The 14,633-nt window shown below is 36.2% G+C and overlaps 4 protein-coding genes across 4 annotated transcripts; 2 read left to right on the top strand and 2 right to left on the bottom strand.

Annotated features, from left to right (window-relative positions):
• Positions 1 to 3,374: 3,374 nt before the first annotated feature.
• LOC137579180 (protein new-glue 1-like) lies at positions 3,375 to 3,710 on the bottom strand. Its single transcript, XM_068292884.1, has one exon. It carries the CDS (start codon positions 3,708 to 3,710, stop codon positions 3,375 to 3,377), a length of 336 nt encoding a protein of 111 aa, XP_068148985.1.
• A 545-nt stretch (positions 3,711 to 4,255) lies between these two features.
• On the top strand, positions 4,256 to 4,636 carry LOC137579178 (protein new-glue 2-like). Its single transcript, XM_068292883.1, has one exon. It carries the CDS (start codon positions 4,256 to 4,258, stop codon positions 4,634 to 4,636), a length of 381 nt encoding a protein of 126 aa, XP_068148984.1.
• A 1,532-nt stretch (positions 4,637 to 6,168) lies between these two features.
• LOC137579175 (protein new-glue 1-like) lies at positions 6,169 to 6,552 on the top strand. The gene has a single exon (XM_068292880.1). The coding sequence runs from the start codon at positions 6,169 to 6,171 to the stop codon at positions 6,550 to 6,552; it is 384 nt and encodes a 127-aa protein (XP_068148981.1).
• A 1,066-nt stretch (positions 6,553 to 7,618) lies between these two features.
• On the bottom strand, positions 7,619 to 8,008 carry LOC137579174 (protein new-glue 3-like). The gene has a single exon (XM_068292879.1). The coding sequence runs from the start codon at positions 8,006 to 8,008 to the stop codon at positions 7,619 to 7,621; it is 390 nt and encodes a 129-aa protein (XP_068148980.1).
• Between the last annotated feature and the right edge of the window lie 6,625 nt (positions 8,009 to 14,633).

The raw sequence follows: 14,633 nt of genomic DNA, 5'->3' as shown, positions 1-14,633 counted from the left end.
GGTACTGGGATATAGCCATGGGGGCTATGGCCAACCTGAAGCTGGTGGCTTTGCTGTTTTAGAAATTTTTGTGCCAGGCAATAAATCTTTTGTGTCTATTTTACACGTTTCAAATCTCATTTAAATCTGTAACAAGGCCAATTCCATGTTGCGGTAGAAGAGAAACAATTGAAATCTCCATTTTTACAACATACTCTAAAACCATTCACACACACACAAGTTTAAGCGAGCGACAGCACTAGGATGATTCATTAGATGAATGAATCATTAAAACAAAAAATTGTTGCAATAATTCCGCAGAACATTTTTCTCTATATTTTGAAGGAGAAAAGGATCCAAGATCTAAAGTAAAATAGGTCGATGGATCTATGTTAAAAACCTATAACTTCCTCCGTAACCTTTCTAGGGATTTCTAAGAGCGAAAACTTCTGACGTTCCATAAGATAAACTTTTCACAGGATTTAGGAAAATAGAAAAAGGTATTAAAATATCAGAAACTTTTCTAGAGACCCATCTTTGTAAGTACTCTGTGTCTCTAAGGATTCCACTTATAAAGTGAATCACCTTTATGTCTTTGCATACGTGACACCTGGGGAAAAATCTTATGCCAAAAAAACTTTTCAATACAAGATAAACTTATGCAGAATGTACTTATTTATGTTACACAGTGTTTGTGTTTATTTTCAATTAAGGATTAACATTTTGTAAGAAACTTCATTCGTGTAACTAACTAAAAATTAGACGGTTTGAAGGAATGCCTCTTAAATACATACAAACATATGATCTGTATATGTATTTAACTATTAGAAAAGTTTATGCGAGCAATCAAGCTGAAAGATTGCAAAAAAAAGAAAGAAAGAAAAAACTTTCACAAGAAGCAGACTAGAAAATCTGAAAGGAAAAATACATTATCCAGTCATTGAAGGAAAAATTGGCTACACACACTTACTCAGCCAGAGAGAGAGAGAGAGAGAGAAAAATGAGTAGGAAAAAAGGAGGAAAGCAGTAACAGAGACAGGTACAGTAAATACGACAACAATCAAGAATAGACTTCATGTCGTATACCTTTTTTTTGCAGGGGAAAAAGGAGGAGGCTAACGGCTGGCGGCATTTTTGCCTGTCCTGTAGATGAAGTTTTTGCAATTTTTTGATAAAGGAATTGTAAGTGAATTAGATTAGGTAAAACGAAAGAGCAAGAGCAAGAGTGAGAGAGAGAGAGAGCAAAAAATGGAAATAGAGAAGATATTCCACAAAAGCTTAACAATTAACAATAATATTGTTAAATGTGGCTCAAGTAAATCACTTTAACCCTAAACCAATTCGATTTGAAGATAAAGACGACTAAACCCACTCAACATTGAATGCCAATTCATAAAAACGGAAAGGAAGAATATATAAAAAAAAGGAAGTAACGAGCAAAAAGAAGAGACCAAGAGCCTGGATATTGACAACCCATGATGATGAAGTGAATGAATACCGTCGCCAAACCGCATTTCAATATATAGACACACTATATATGTATATATCTACATGTACTTGAGGCAAACTGCATATTTATGCACAGTTCAGAGATCAAAATGAATATTTTATTTGATTTGATTCCTTCAGCTTGCGCTTCGGCTTTGCCATTGGCTTGGGTATAACAAGAAAAGCATTTTTAAGCGCACAATCCTCTAGCATAATAAAGTCCTTCGAGAGCATGGGTTAGGCAAGATACGCGGGCCAATTGTCTGCCAAAGGATTTCCTATTTTCCCTCATGATTGAATACGAGTATACATAAGTATACACGAGTGTGTGTGTGTGTGTGTGCTTGTGTGGTTGTGTGTGGGTGGCATTCTTCGATAAAATGCCGTTTTCAATACTTGGGTTTAAAGTTATGTCAGTTCAATATGTATGTCACAGCTAAACAAGCAACATATGTTCTTTGTCAAGGCCTAATTGAAAACCTTTTCAATAACCAAATCGAAATTCTTTTTAATATCTTTGCTATATCAGAATATTATTATCAAAGAGCTTTAACTTAAATAAGATTTGTGCATCTTTTAGTAGGATTAAAATGTTGAACAAAATCTGACGAAAAAAGTATAAAATATTCAGGATATTATGTCTAATATAAACAATTTAAGTCTTATTGATAAAAAGATGAATAAATTTAGTATTTGTAGTATCCATAATCAATACTAATCCAGCTTCTAAAGAGCATTTTACGAAAAGGCCATACCGATATAAATATTATTCCTCCATTGCAGTACAAAGGATGTCAAGTTTTGAGTTGTTTACCTATCATTCTTTAAAGATTCCTTTATTCGACTTGCTTATTCATTTTGATTTCTATACTTGATTTTCTATAAATTCATGATGTAAGTCTCAATGCAAACAGTTTTTCAAAATACTTGCCAACTTTTCAATAAAGAAATAAAAAGAAAAAAAACTTTCAAACATATCGAAGTCATAGGCCAAGAAAGGATTTCCTATACACTCGAACACACATATATAGAAAATGCCGCCCCCTTTTTCTAGCAAATCAAATAATTATAAAAGTTGAGCCGCCTTTGGCAACAGAAAGAAAACTGGAAACAAACTTTACGTCAAAAGGTGCAAAAGTTTTATGCCAAACTAGCAAAAAGAAAAGGCTAAAAAGCTAACCATGGGCAGAAAAAAAAACCTTGTGTATGTATGTATGTATATTACATTTTAGGCGCATTTAGTCAGTGGCAGTGATCTTAAAGCTTTTACCCCGTTAAGAGCTCCGATTTAAATTCTATATAGAAATCATACTTTTTGGACATGAAAATTTTATGCCGCCTCAGCTATGACGGCGGGTGGAAAAAGTTTTTCTGCCAACGCTGCAGGCCAAAACTTTCGCCGCCGTCGCCGCCGAGGACGAAGACGAGGATGATGATGACGCCGCTCCGGTTTCGGTTAGAGTCTTGCTTCCTGTCTGTCTGTCTGCCTGTATGTCTGTCCGCCCTTTGTGCCAATTCAAGTTACAGAACTCCAGCGAAGCGTGTGAAATGCGCTGCAGCCTGGTTAGGCCATGAAGCAGCCATTCGCTTTGATGGATTTGTACCACGAAAACGAGAAAATTTGGAGAGACTCAGAGTGAAATGAGACGGGAGTTTGGGGCAAAGCGAGAAAACTTTTCTGCCCGCTTTTGTGTTAAACAATTTTGGGTTTTAGGTTTGTCCTAGTGTTTTATTTTTTGTAAATTTATGTGGTGTTCGTTTCTCTTCCAATTTTTTTGTCAATTTCTTTAAATTAAGTTTAGCCTTATTGTTTGCTTTCTGTTTGAATATCTCTCACGGAAACGATTTTTCCATAGCCTATCTTTCATTCTTATTTTAGAAATAAATTATATCCTTAATCATTATTATTATCCTTCGTATTCTTCACGAATCCAGCGACGATAGTGTCGACGTCTTTGTCGCCTTAACCTGCGCTCACGTCGGCGACGCTCACGTGCCAAGTGACGACGACGTTCACGCCTGCGCCTTCTGGCGGCCGTTGCGGATGATTCTGTTGTTGATGCTGTTGAGGATGCCGTTGTGGTTGTTGTCGTTGTTGTCGATGGTGCAGCTGTGGTTGTTGTTGTTGTCGTTGTGGTTGTTCCAGTGCCCGTAGAAGTAGTTGTTGGTGTTGTGGCATTACCCTGCTGAATTACTACCAAAAAGCAGAGCAAGCCCAAAGCTGAAGCTGTCAAGAAATGCATGATTCAGGTTGTTATGCTCTTAGCCAAAGACTGGCATTAGTCTTTTATACCCAAAAAACAAATAACATTAAAACTTCATGTATGCAAGTTTGGCATTTTGTTTTATCAGGTGTTTTTGCTCCCCAAAATCGATTTGAATGACCTTGCACTAAGAAGTTAAGACTTATTTTTGAGAAACAAATAAAAAGTATTGTTTTATGTCTTCTTCAACTCCATAATAATCCTTAATTGAAGTCCTAGCTCTTGTTGACAATATTTAGCCAGAAGTTAAAAAAATATCTTGATGAACTTTGTTAATACATGGGTCGAATGATCATATAAAGATGTAAATGTTTACCTCGAGTTGGTTCTACTCCAAAGATACAAAATTGGCCTTAAACTCCCACAAAAAGTTCAAAAATAAAATGTTTCGCTGCAGTTTGATTCTCTATTTTATTTACCTTCAAACTTAGTAAACTGGAGCCAACTGTTACAACAAACCGCCACAAATATTTCTGGGTATAAAAGCCTAACATCGGACCCACTTAGAGCATACCAATCCAATCATGCGTTTCTCATTGGTTCTAGCTCTGGGTTTGCTCTGTTGTCTGTCTGTGATTCAGCAGAGTGGTGCTGCCACGGGAACCTCGAGCTCAACAACCACTACAACAACAACAACAACTACATCATCAAGTGCGACAACAACCACAACTGCAGCATCGACTAGTGATACAACAACAACAGCAGCATCCTCATCGGCAACCACAACCGAATCATCGTCCTCATCCTCATCCTCGGCCGCTGCCAGGCGTCGCGCTCGTCGTCGTCGTTTGGCTCGTGAGCGTCGTCGTCGTGAGCGCCGTCAAAGGCGTCTCAGACGTCGTATGCAGCAGGAGCAGGCACGTTTAAGGGCCCAACGTCGTCGCATCCAGGAATTGGAAGGATAATTACCAAGATAATTCGCATTTAGAATGTATGCCTAAATGACAATCTCATTCGGCGCATTATAAGCATTGAAAAAAAAACTAACAAAAAAAAAAAAGCAAAAATAAACAAATATATACCAACATCTACATCTACATCAAATTAATTTAAAGTCTTTGGTGCAGGGTCATAAAAACAAACAGACTAAAACTATTTTCTTGATTAACATGAGGAGCTGAGTTTTCGTTGCTATGCCCCGATTAAATGAAACCTGGAGTAAAACTACATTTTTTTAATAGATCTTTAAAAAAAGATGACGATTTTGAAATTTTTCAGCCTTGCTCGAGTACAAATATGTTCTCGAACTTCGTACGGATTTTATTTTTAATCTCGAATATCAAAAACAAATAAACTCATTTGCCAACAATTTCTTTACCAGATAGATCGGGGACAAAGAAACATAAGAATTTCCCTCTAAAACTAGAATACATCTGAATCGGGCAGTAGAACTTTGTCATTCATCGCTCTTATTAATAGAGTCTAAGTCCAAAAGATAGAAAATTTAACTTAGTATTCCCACAGTACATGGTTATGGAAATTATGAATTTTTGTTCATTTTTGTTCGTATCACAGTTGGATGATATTTCGATAGGAAATTCAACGTTTTCTCTGACTCCACAAAACAAAAAGGATATAAAGGAGTTCCATAGTCAAATACAATATGATTGAATATACTTTAAGCACTTTCCGGTTACATATATATGTACATATATATACATTTAGCATATTTGATGCGAACATTTTCTTATATATTGGCTTAAATTTATATTGCCATACAAAATGGATTATTAAAATGAGAAAAATCTTTATCGTAGTTAAAGTTCTTGTCGATATATTGAAGAATTCTATGAAATATATCGCATATAACGTGAATTAGCAACAAACCTTAATTTTGCAGTTCTTAAAATAAAAAATTTTAAGATTTAAAAGTGAATGCTGAAGAGTTTTATCCAACTATTCGAACTTTATATGCTTTATGACCCTTTTTTTTAATACTGTATCCACGTAAACAAATAGTTTATATGAAAAATCATAAATATTATCTTTTAACTTGATTGTGATTGTCGATGCGAATCTTGAAATTATACCAGAAAGGTGAGCTGTGAATTTAAATATTGGCAAGGTTACTCACCTCTGCAGGATAATTTTAAAACAAATTATATTTTATATATTATTTATGCATGTATCTAAAAAGTAAATTAAATGGGAATTTTATGAAATTTGAAAACAGCTTGTCGTTTGAAATTCGCAAACAATTTGTTTTTGGAACTTGTGTTTGGTTAGAATAAATATGAAGAATTTTATTCTATTTTTACGTTGCTGCTAAACATTGTATGGCGACCTTGAAATATCAGTTACATTGGTTTCAATACATTGACTGAATGATTGTTTGTAAAACACCTGTTTTAACAGATTGTCATCTGAAGACTTCCCGTTTAAGTTTTTGGGTATAAAAGCCTTACATCGGACCCACTTAGAGCATACCAATCCAATCATGCGTTTCTCATTGGTTCTAGCTCTGGGCTTGCTCTGTTGTCTGTCTGTGATTCAGCAGAGTGGTGCTGCCACGGGAACATCGAGCTCAACAACCACTACAACAACAACAACAACAACTACATCATCAAGTGCGACAACAACCACAACTGCAGCATCGACTAGTGATACAACAACAACAGCAGCATCCTCATCGGCAACCACAACCGAATCATCGTCATCATCATCATCATCCTCGAAGGCAGCCAGAAGGCGCAGGCGTGAACGTCGTCGCCGTATTGCCCGTCGCAGGCAACTACGTGAGCGTCGTCGTCAACGTCGCCAACAAAAGTTGCGCAATCGTTTGGAATGGCAACGTCAACGCATTCGCCAATTGGAGGGTTAGTTAAAACCTATCCGAGCTGAAGAGCACCATAAAAAATACAAAAAAAAAAACTTAAAGATAAAGCAACTACAAAAAACAAAAAAAAATTTAATAAATTTCAACATTTTTAAAACTACTTTAAATGTTTTTGAACTTAATCGATGAATATGCCCGCTAACTACTTAACATCAATGATTAATTATTTGGAATTGAATTACTTAACATCGGTTTAAGTTCCTTGTTTAGTCCCAATATATTTCTCTCATTACACTTAATTCTAATTCTACTATTCAATTGGCCATTCTATTGAGATGACGTTCTGTAAATTTTGTGGGCAAATCTCTACATCCATATGTATATATTAAACGCTTAATTTCGATTTATGTTATCCTTCATATTGCAAGTATTTAGAATTTTGTCCGTCTTTGATATTCAATTCTTTTTATTTGAATGGCTTTTACTTTTCATTCAATTAAATGAAGCAGAGTATTCTTCAAATAAAAATCAAATTAATTGATAAATTGTTTCCCTTTTTTTTTATTATTAATTTATTTACTTAATTGAGAGCTCCAGAAGACAATGTAAAAAGAAAATGTAAAAAGACGCGAAGCGCCCGTCTCACAAATAAAGCTTTGCTTTTCATTTTCTGAGAAAATCGAAATAAAATTGTAAAAAAGTTTTGTCAAAATATTTTATTTGCCTAAAAAGTCAATCTGATGATTCAAAAACTTAACTACAACGTCTAGCAAACTATTATTATGAAGTTAATCCTTAATTATCGCCAGATGACAATCGGATTGTAAAGTTCTCGTTGATACTTTTAGACCTATTCCAAGCAATTACATGATATTTCAGTCCTAATGGACCAACAAGTTGTGTTCAATCAAACTTTATCGTGGCTTAACTTTAACTTTTTTACTCCACTTAAACCCTTTCGATTCGTAATTCGAGAATTTAGATTTTTGTTTACAATATTAAACCGTAGGTTTTCTTTTTTATTTAATAATTGTGAACAATTTTATACACTATAAACTTATATGCATTTGAATGTGCACATTAATTAACAAATTAAATGAACCACCACTACCTAGCCACGATTACGATTACGTCTCTGTTGGCGGCGACGTTCCCTTGCCCTCTGCTTCCTGGCGGCCCGACGCCTCCTTTGACGCTGGCGGCGTCTACGTGCCAAACGACGACGACGAGCTGCAGCCCTGCGTTTGGCTGCACTGGACGAGGATGATGACGATGACGTTGTTGTTGTTGTTGTCGTATCGGATGCATCAGTTGTTGTTGTTGTGTCAGACGAAGCTGAATCCGAGGCTTCAGTTGTAGTAGACGACGAATCCGATGAATCCGTAGTGCTGGTCGTCGAAGAGGCTGATGTAGATGAACTAGATGTGGCACTCAAACTCTCCGGCACCTGGAGGAGTATGCAGGCCAAAAGGCCCAGAAGTAAGACCAATGTAAGACGCATGGTTAATCTGCGTATGATCAGCTACCCAAACTTACATTGGTATTTATTCAATCTGTAACCCGGAAATTCCATTATCAAATCTATCCAACATATGCTTTCGAAATTGAAAAGACGTCACCATTTTGTTGATAATATTTTACTTTGCTTTTTTTGTCACGGCGTGACAACTAAAATTATAATAACAAAAGGTCAAGGTAAACGTTACGTTAACAAAAAAAATAAGTAAAAAATAAAAATATTTTTCCAAATGTCACATGTTAAGGGCATAACGAGAAGATCTACTAGAAGTTGGTAAACTCAATATAAAAGAAAACACCTGTGGACTATATAAACAAAAAGCAGACCTAACGTCTTTAGACATTCCCATAAAATTCCAAGTTTATTTGTTTGTTAAATATTGCAACATTTCGACACCTAACTACAATAACAATACGCAAAAAGGGCGAGCGAGAGAGAGAGCAAAAAAAGAGAGAGAATTTTCCAACAGTTGAAGTTAGACTGTTCTCCAAAGACGATGTCTTACATTTGGTTAATATTACTTTTGGCCTTCTTCGCATGTTTGGCCAACTGTACGGAAACTTTTCGTACATCCCTACCAACACGACGCAATGCACAATCATCATTGAAGATCAAAAAATTAAGCACAAGACACAATTCAAGAGGATCTCAGGGCGTTTTAGACAAAACGTCACCAAAATTTATTGAATCGAAACGTTTTCTAAAACATAATGATACCATAAACAAACGTATCCAAATCAAATACGATTGGTTACAGTTTTTAAGCTCTAGTCCCCAAACCAATTTGTGCATATTTTTTTTTACAATATATATTTACTGTTTGTATTTTGTTATTATTTAAAAACCCCAAAAAAACATTAAAAAGAAACCTTGAGTAACAACAACAAAACATAACATGTCTTTTTCTTTGCATGACCTACTAAATAAAATTGATCTTCAAAACACATGTTCAAACCAATTGATTACAAATGTTTGAACTCGGAATTGAAATGAATTGAATTCAATGCAGGAAAGAAGAAAAGTTAAACTATTTAGTTGTCTTCGAGGCAGAACTTCAATAACACTTCGTTTCTGGAGACATAAGAAACTGCAATGTTACAATTTTTTTTCCATTTTTTGTTTTTGTGTTGAGTCTGGGTTTGAAAATGTTGTGATAAGTGCTATTTGAATAATTGAAGAAAAAAACCTTCGATATCCGACCTCTAAAATATCTGGAGAACCAAAAATGTTACAAAACTTTAAAAAAAAATTACAAAGAATATGTTAAAAACTTTGTTTTATTTTAATAAAATATAAAAATATTCACAGAATCATCGATCCAACTAAGCCATAATAATGGCTAATTGAGGAATTTAAAATCGTCTCGAATTGAGACGAAATCCCCCAGTACACAAAATGGTCTGAGTTTGATGGTTTGAGTTATGGTGGGAGGAGATTCAGGTGTATAAAACTGGAAAATCCTTTTCAACTTGCAAGCCATTTAATTGGCTTGCACTTAAATAACCAAATAACCATGAAACTGGACAATTTTTAGCCGGATTTTTATGCATTTTTTAACCCTTTAATGCCGGTACCCATTTACCATTTTACCATTCGCCATTTTCCAGCAATTTAAGTCCATTAAAAATTGTTTTCCCATCATTTTTGTTTTTTTTTTTTTTTTTTTTTTTTTTTTTAAGCGAAACGAAAAGTAAAAATCAAATAAAACAAAGAGGTGGAGTTCATGCTCGTTAAAAATCAATCCCCCAGTGTCCGTTTATTGGAAGGGCATGCCATGGATGAAAAGAGTTGGGGGGGATGAAGTACACGAAAGTGTCGCAAACTGACTGCTGCTGTGGCTCGGTCTCCATCTCCAGCTACTGGTACTACCTCTTGCCGTGGTCAATATGCGAGACTATAAGTCTATATAAGCGTTTCCCGCAATAGCCAACGCGATATCTTTTGGTATCTGTGAGTGTTTATGTATCCGTGAGCCTGACATGTTTGTGTCAGTGTGTGTGTGTGTGTGTCGGTGTCGGTGTGTGTGTATCTGGGTGCTATTGTGAATATATGGGAATTTGTTTTGTCATATCGTTTCGTATGCCATTTTTTTCTGTTTTCCACTTTTTTCATTCGGCTGTGTGCCCTTTAATCGTAGGGCTATAAAAGCTATTATATTTGGCCAAGTCTCGAAACCCAGTTTCAAAATATAAATTACATCATGATTCGACAATTTTTTTAAAGTATTTTAACAAAAATAATTAGATTACTGGTATTAAATCTAAACTCATCTGGCTCATGGACAACTAAATAAAATAAATGGATTTAGCTTTCTGTCTCTGGAAATAGTAAATCTGCTCTATTCAGTTTGCCTTTCTAAAATGAGTTTTAGTTGATTAGTTCATTCACATTTCGTCCCATTGTAACAAAATTTTTAATTAAACTTAAATATATGGGAAATGTTTTTAAAACTTTGTTGTAAAAAAATGAATCAGAACTGTTCTCATAAACATGTTCATGCTTTAAAGCTGGAATTGTCTTTGAAATTCTCGAGGCATTCGTTGTTTGTTCTCATATCAGTCAGTCAGACTTTAAGTGCTAATGGCTTGTACTTTAAAGTCATTCGGATATTTCAATTGTAGAGTATTTAGCTACCACATTGATCAGACCAACCAACAAGTTGCAACAAAAAATTTGTTGTACACTTTCTTTTTTTTTGCGTTCAAGTAGAATCACCACAAACTGCTGGCTGGTGCAATGAAGCGCAACATCAACGCGACATATCCAATCTACGTCCTGGTGGTATCTATCTGTGTGAATGTGTGTGCGGTCCAGGATCTCTGAACCTGGTCGAGCTCGACTCCATTCCTCAAAAATAAAAAAAAAAAAGGGGAAAAAAGAAAATACATACATATATACAAATTTTGTGTCCAATGTAACGCCACAACAAAGAACGTTAATTGACGCCAAAATGCTACAAAAAAAAAAATAATAGAAGAAACAAATAAAAAGCGAAAAGCATGTACAAAAAGAAAATTTGTCCAGTTGTTGTCCAAGGAGTTTATTCAGAAGCCCCGTGTCTTTGGTTTTGAGGGGAAAATTTAAATATACATTGCTCCGGTGCAATGCTAGCCCCCCTTAACCCTCTCCTATCAAAAAGTGGCTTTATTAACCCCCAAGCCCCAGTTGGAGTATGTGTCCAGTTGGAGTCCTGTCCAGTCGGTCGGTCACTCTCACCTAGTGGGCGTTGTTGAATCAGCACACGTGATTAATGGCCTTTAATTATGTCAAAGCGCAAGCGAAGGAGTTCACCCAACCAGGCCAGTCCAATGGCAGGCATGCCCAGTTAAGCGTTTGACATTAAAAAATTGACACCGTTTGTCCTAGAAGGGTAGGAAAATGTCGGCCCGACAACTGTCTGGCACACGTAACCGACAACCGCCACCCAGAGTAGTGTCTTTTGCCTCGAAACAAATTTAAAACATACTCACACACACAGAGAACTCCCCTCTCATTCCCCCTCATTCTTACCTCAGTGGAGTGGAATGAGTGGTAGGTATCCTCCACTCTTGGGTAGTTGGGACATTTGTTACCCAAAAAGCGCTGTGATTGTGTGGGCGTTTGTCGCATTTAATGAAAGCCTCATAAATTATGTTGCAGTTGACGAAAGCATACAAGCGAAAGCAACACGAGACTTTGGTGGAATGAAGCGAAATGGAGTGCTCTGTTGAAATGGGCATGAAACGGAGACGGCGACGGACTCAGGAATGGAGATGGAGTTGGAGTCACTTAGCATATATGTGTAACATATGTATGTCTTGTTGAAAGTCTATCTAGGCAAAAACAAATTATGGGGTTGGAGGTAAACACAAAAACAACGAAAGAAAACATATTTAAACAGCGCAAATTTCATTTTACTGAAAAGTGGAATTCTTTAACAAATAATATTTTAAATTTTGAATTATCTAATAAATAAGCGAATGCCAAAACTAAGATAACAGTCTGTGACTTGAAGCCAAGTTGGAGTGTTCATAACTATAAATAATTATACAAAATGTTATGAATAATATTAGCGGCATACAGCTTTCTTAGCCTCGTCAAACGTTTCGGCAATAGCTAACTGCTTTTGAGCCCTGAATGATATTTGACTGATACACCCGTTTCTAACTGTCAAATAGTATAATATATTGGTCTCACATTAGGTAGACTCAACGAGAAGGCTCACTGAACTATTTGGAGAATCTCCCATGAAGATATTATAAATTATTACAGCTGAACTACTTCTATATAAAAAGATCCTCAAGCTCACATGGACGGAATGCGGTTGTAGAGATTCTCCAAGGACTCCAAAAGAAACTATTACGCAGACTCCTGGAGGCTTACTGGTTCGTTAGAAACACTGTAGATTGAAAAAGTAACTTCATTCAAAGTCTTGGCCACCGAAATCACATTGTCATCAATCTTTTGGCCAACAGTCAAGGCCTGACACGCTTAAAACGCTGTTACCGACTTAATCAGCCTTTAAGGCGTCCAGCTGATTGGTAACAAAGCAAACACTTACCAAATTAAAAACCCATATCTTGGCAATTAAGAGTCTCAATATCAACTTTTGCATTCCAATTATAAATACATGAGTTGTATTTTTCGAATGAAAATCTTAGTATTGTTAATATTTAAATGCAAAAATGAAATTGTTATTGTTTCTAATCCAGGTGTATCTATAACCTATAGGATTTTCCAAAATGCTAATCACTAGCTTGGAATGAAAATGTAAATATTGCATATAGACTGACCAAACAAGACAAGTCAGAACTTCGGGGCAGAGAAACAAGGAAACATACACAGGACACTGGACAGTGGACAGTGGACAGTGGACACAGGATACAAAATCAACATGACACAAGTCCCACAAAATCCCAGGGCAAACCAATCAAATCTTAAAATAATAGACAAAACACCACAGACCAAACCGGACCAGACCAGACCAGGCTAGACCCAAACGGAGCAGAGCACAACAGACGAAACAAGAGTCACAATGAGGCTTAAGCCCAGGCCGAAAAACACCATTTAAATTCTCTCTGTGTTGGGGGGCCAAAAGCTACTTTGTGGCTTTAAAGCAACAGTCACATTCAATTCAATGTGAAAAAGGGGAGCGGATCGAGGCGGATTTCTCTCTCGCTCTCTATCTAAGTAGCAAAGTAAACATGGCATAGATGTCGCAACAGCCAGTCAGCCGAATGAAGGGTGCTGATGGAGAGAGGGAGACATAGGGCGATAGGGGAGACCTAGGACCTGCTACCATGACCACATGAAAGGCAACCAAAAAACTTTATGCAAAATTTGCTCGCGGCCAATTCACTTCACTCCTACAACCATTTACACATGAGGAAGGTTTTCGTCTCGGGTCTATGTGTTAATTCGGTTCAGGGCGTAATTGTAACTTGGCATGCACACACACACACACACATACCAGCACACACACGATAACTGGGAAAAGTGTTTTAATTGAATTATTTTCATTGTCGCCCCAGCACGACTTTTTGCCTGTTGGCATTATTAACTTTTCTTGTTGCTTCAATTTATGCAAACTTTCTAAAAAAGAAAAGAAAAAAAATAGACAACTAAAGAGCGAGAGTGGAGCAGCAAAGGAAGGTGGTTGAAGTGAGCTGAGGGGGAGTGAGGCGGGCGGGGGCTCAGAAGAAACGCGAGAACCGTTCGAACCCCCCCAAAAGCAACTAAAAGTTAAATGAGTTAAACGAGCAATTTTATGAGCATGTCCAAAAACTTTTGCGCCACCAATACAAAAATACCCCAAAAAAAACAACAACAACAAAATGAAATAGAATACGTCAGGGATAAATAAAGACTTTCAAATACCGTGTACTAATTGGCCAAAATGTATGCATCGCTTAAGGTATTCTAGTCTAGTCTAGAAAACAAACTTTCAGTTCAAGTGATGAGGAAGGGATGGAAGAGAAGTAAAGGAAAGGGATGTCGTTTTAGCCGCGATTCAAATCCTTTTGAATTCTTCACATGAGAGTAAGGATAGACTGTTTATTAAAGGCAACTGGCAACTCAGAAATTGTGTAAAAATTGATTTCATTTCTCATTCACAAACATTACCCAAGTTATTATTGTCAGGATTTAAAGCTCGGCGCAAAAGCTGATTTAGTAAGCGATATGAAAATGATAACGATTCACATTTCATTTTGATATTTGTCCAAATGTCGATATACCCTTAACCCTAACCAGTTCAATGCAGGGTATGCGAAACCCAATTGTCGTGCTTTTTGTGGGTTGTTAAGACCCTTCGGGCTGAACGTGAGTTTTACTTGGTCTAATTGTTTGTAAATGCAATTTATGAATGTGAAATCGATTGATTTGCATGTTGTTTTTTGGTTGGAAAGTTTTCCCACTAGTTTTCATGTAGATACATATATCTACTTACGTATGTTTTTAGGTGCGACATTTCAAAAACTTTTGTTAAGAAAAAAAAGTCCGTGAACATATATGCAAGTGACAAGTTGGTAATTAAACAAATATACTATCGAGTATTTAAAGGAATTCTTAAGAATTGTTCTTAGTTTGAAAACAAAATTAAATTAGCTGGATATCGCAAGTCCTTGGA

Source organism: Drosophila tropicalis, unplaced genomic scaffold, assembly GCF_018151085.1.
Source record: "Drosophila tropicalis isolate 14030-0801.00 unplaced genomic scaffold, ASM1815108v1 contig_694, whole genome shotgun sequence".
Taxonomy (NCBI): Eukaryota; Metazoa; Arthropoda; class Insecta; order Diptera; family Drosophilidae; genus Drosophila; species Drosophila tropicalis.
The sequence above is the reverse complement of the archived record's forward strand: the minus strand, read 5'-3'. Positions and strand labels throughout refer to the sequence as shown.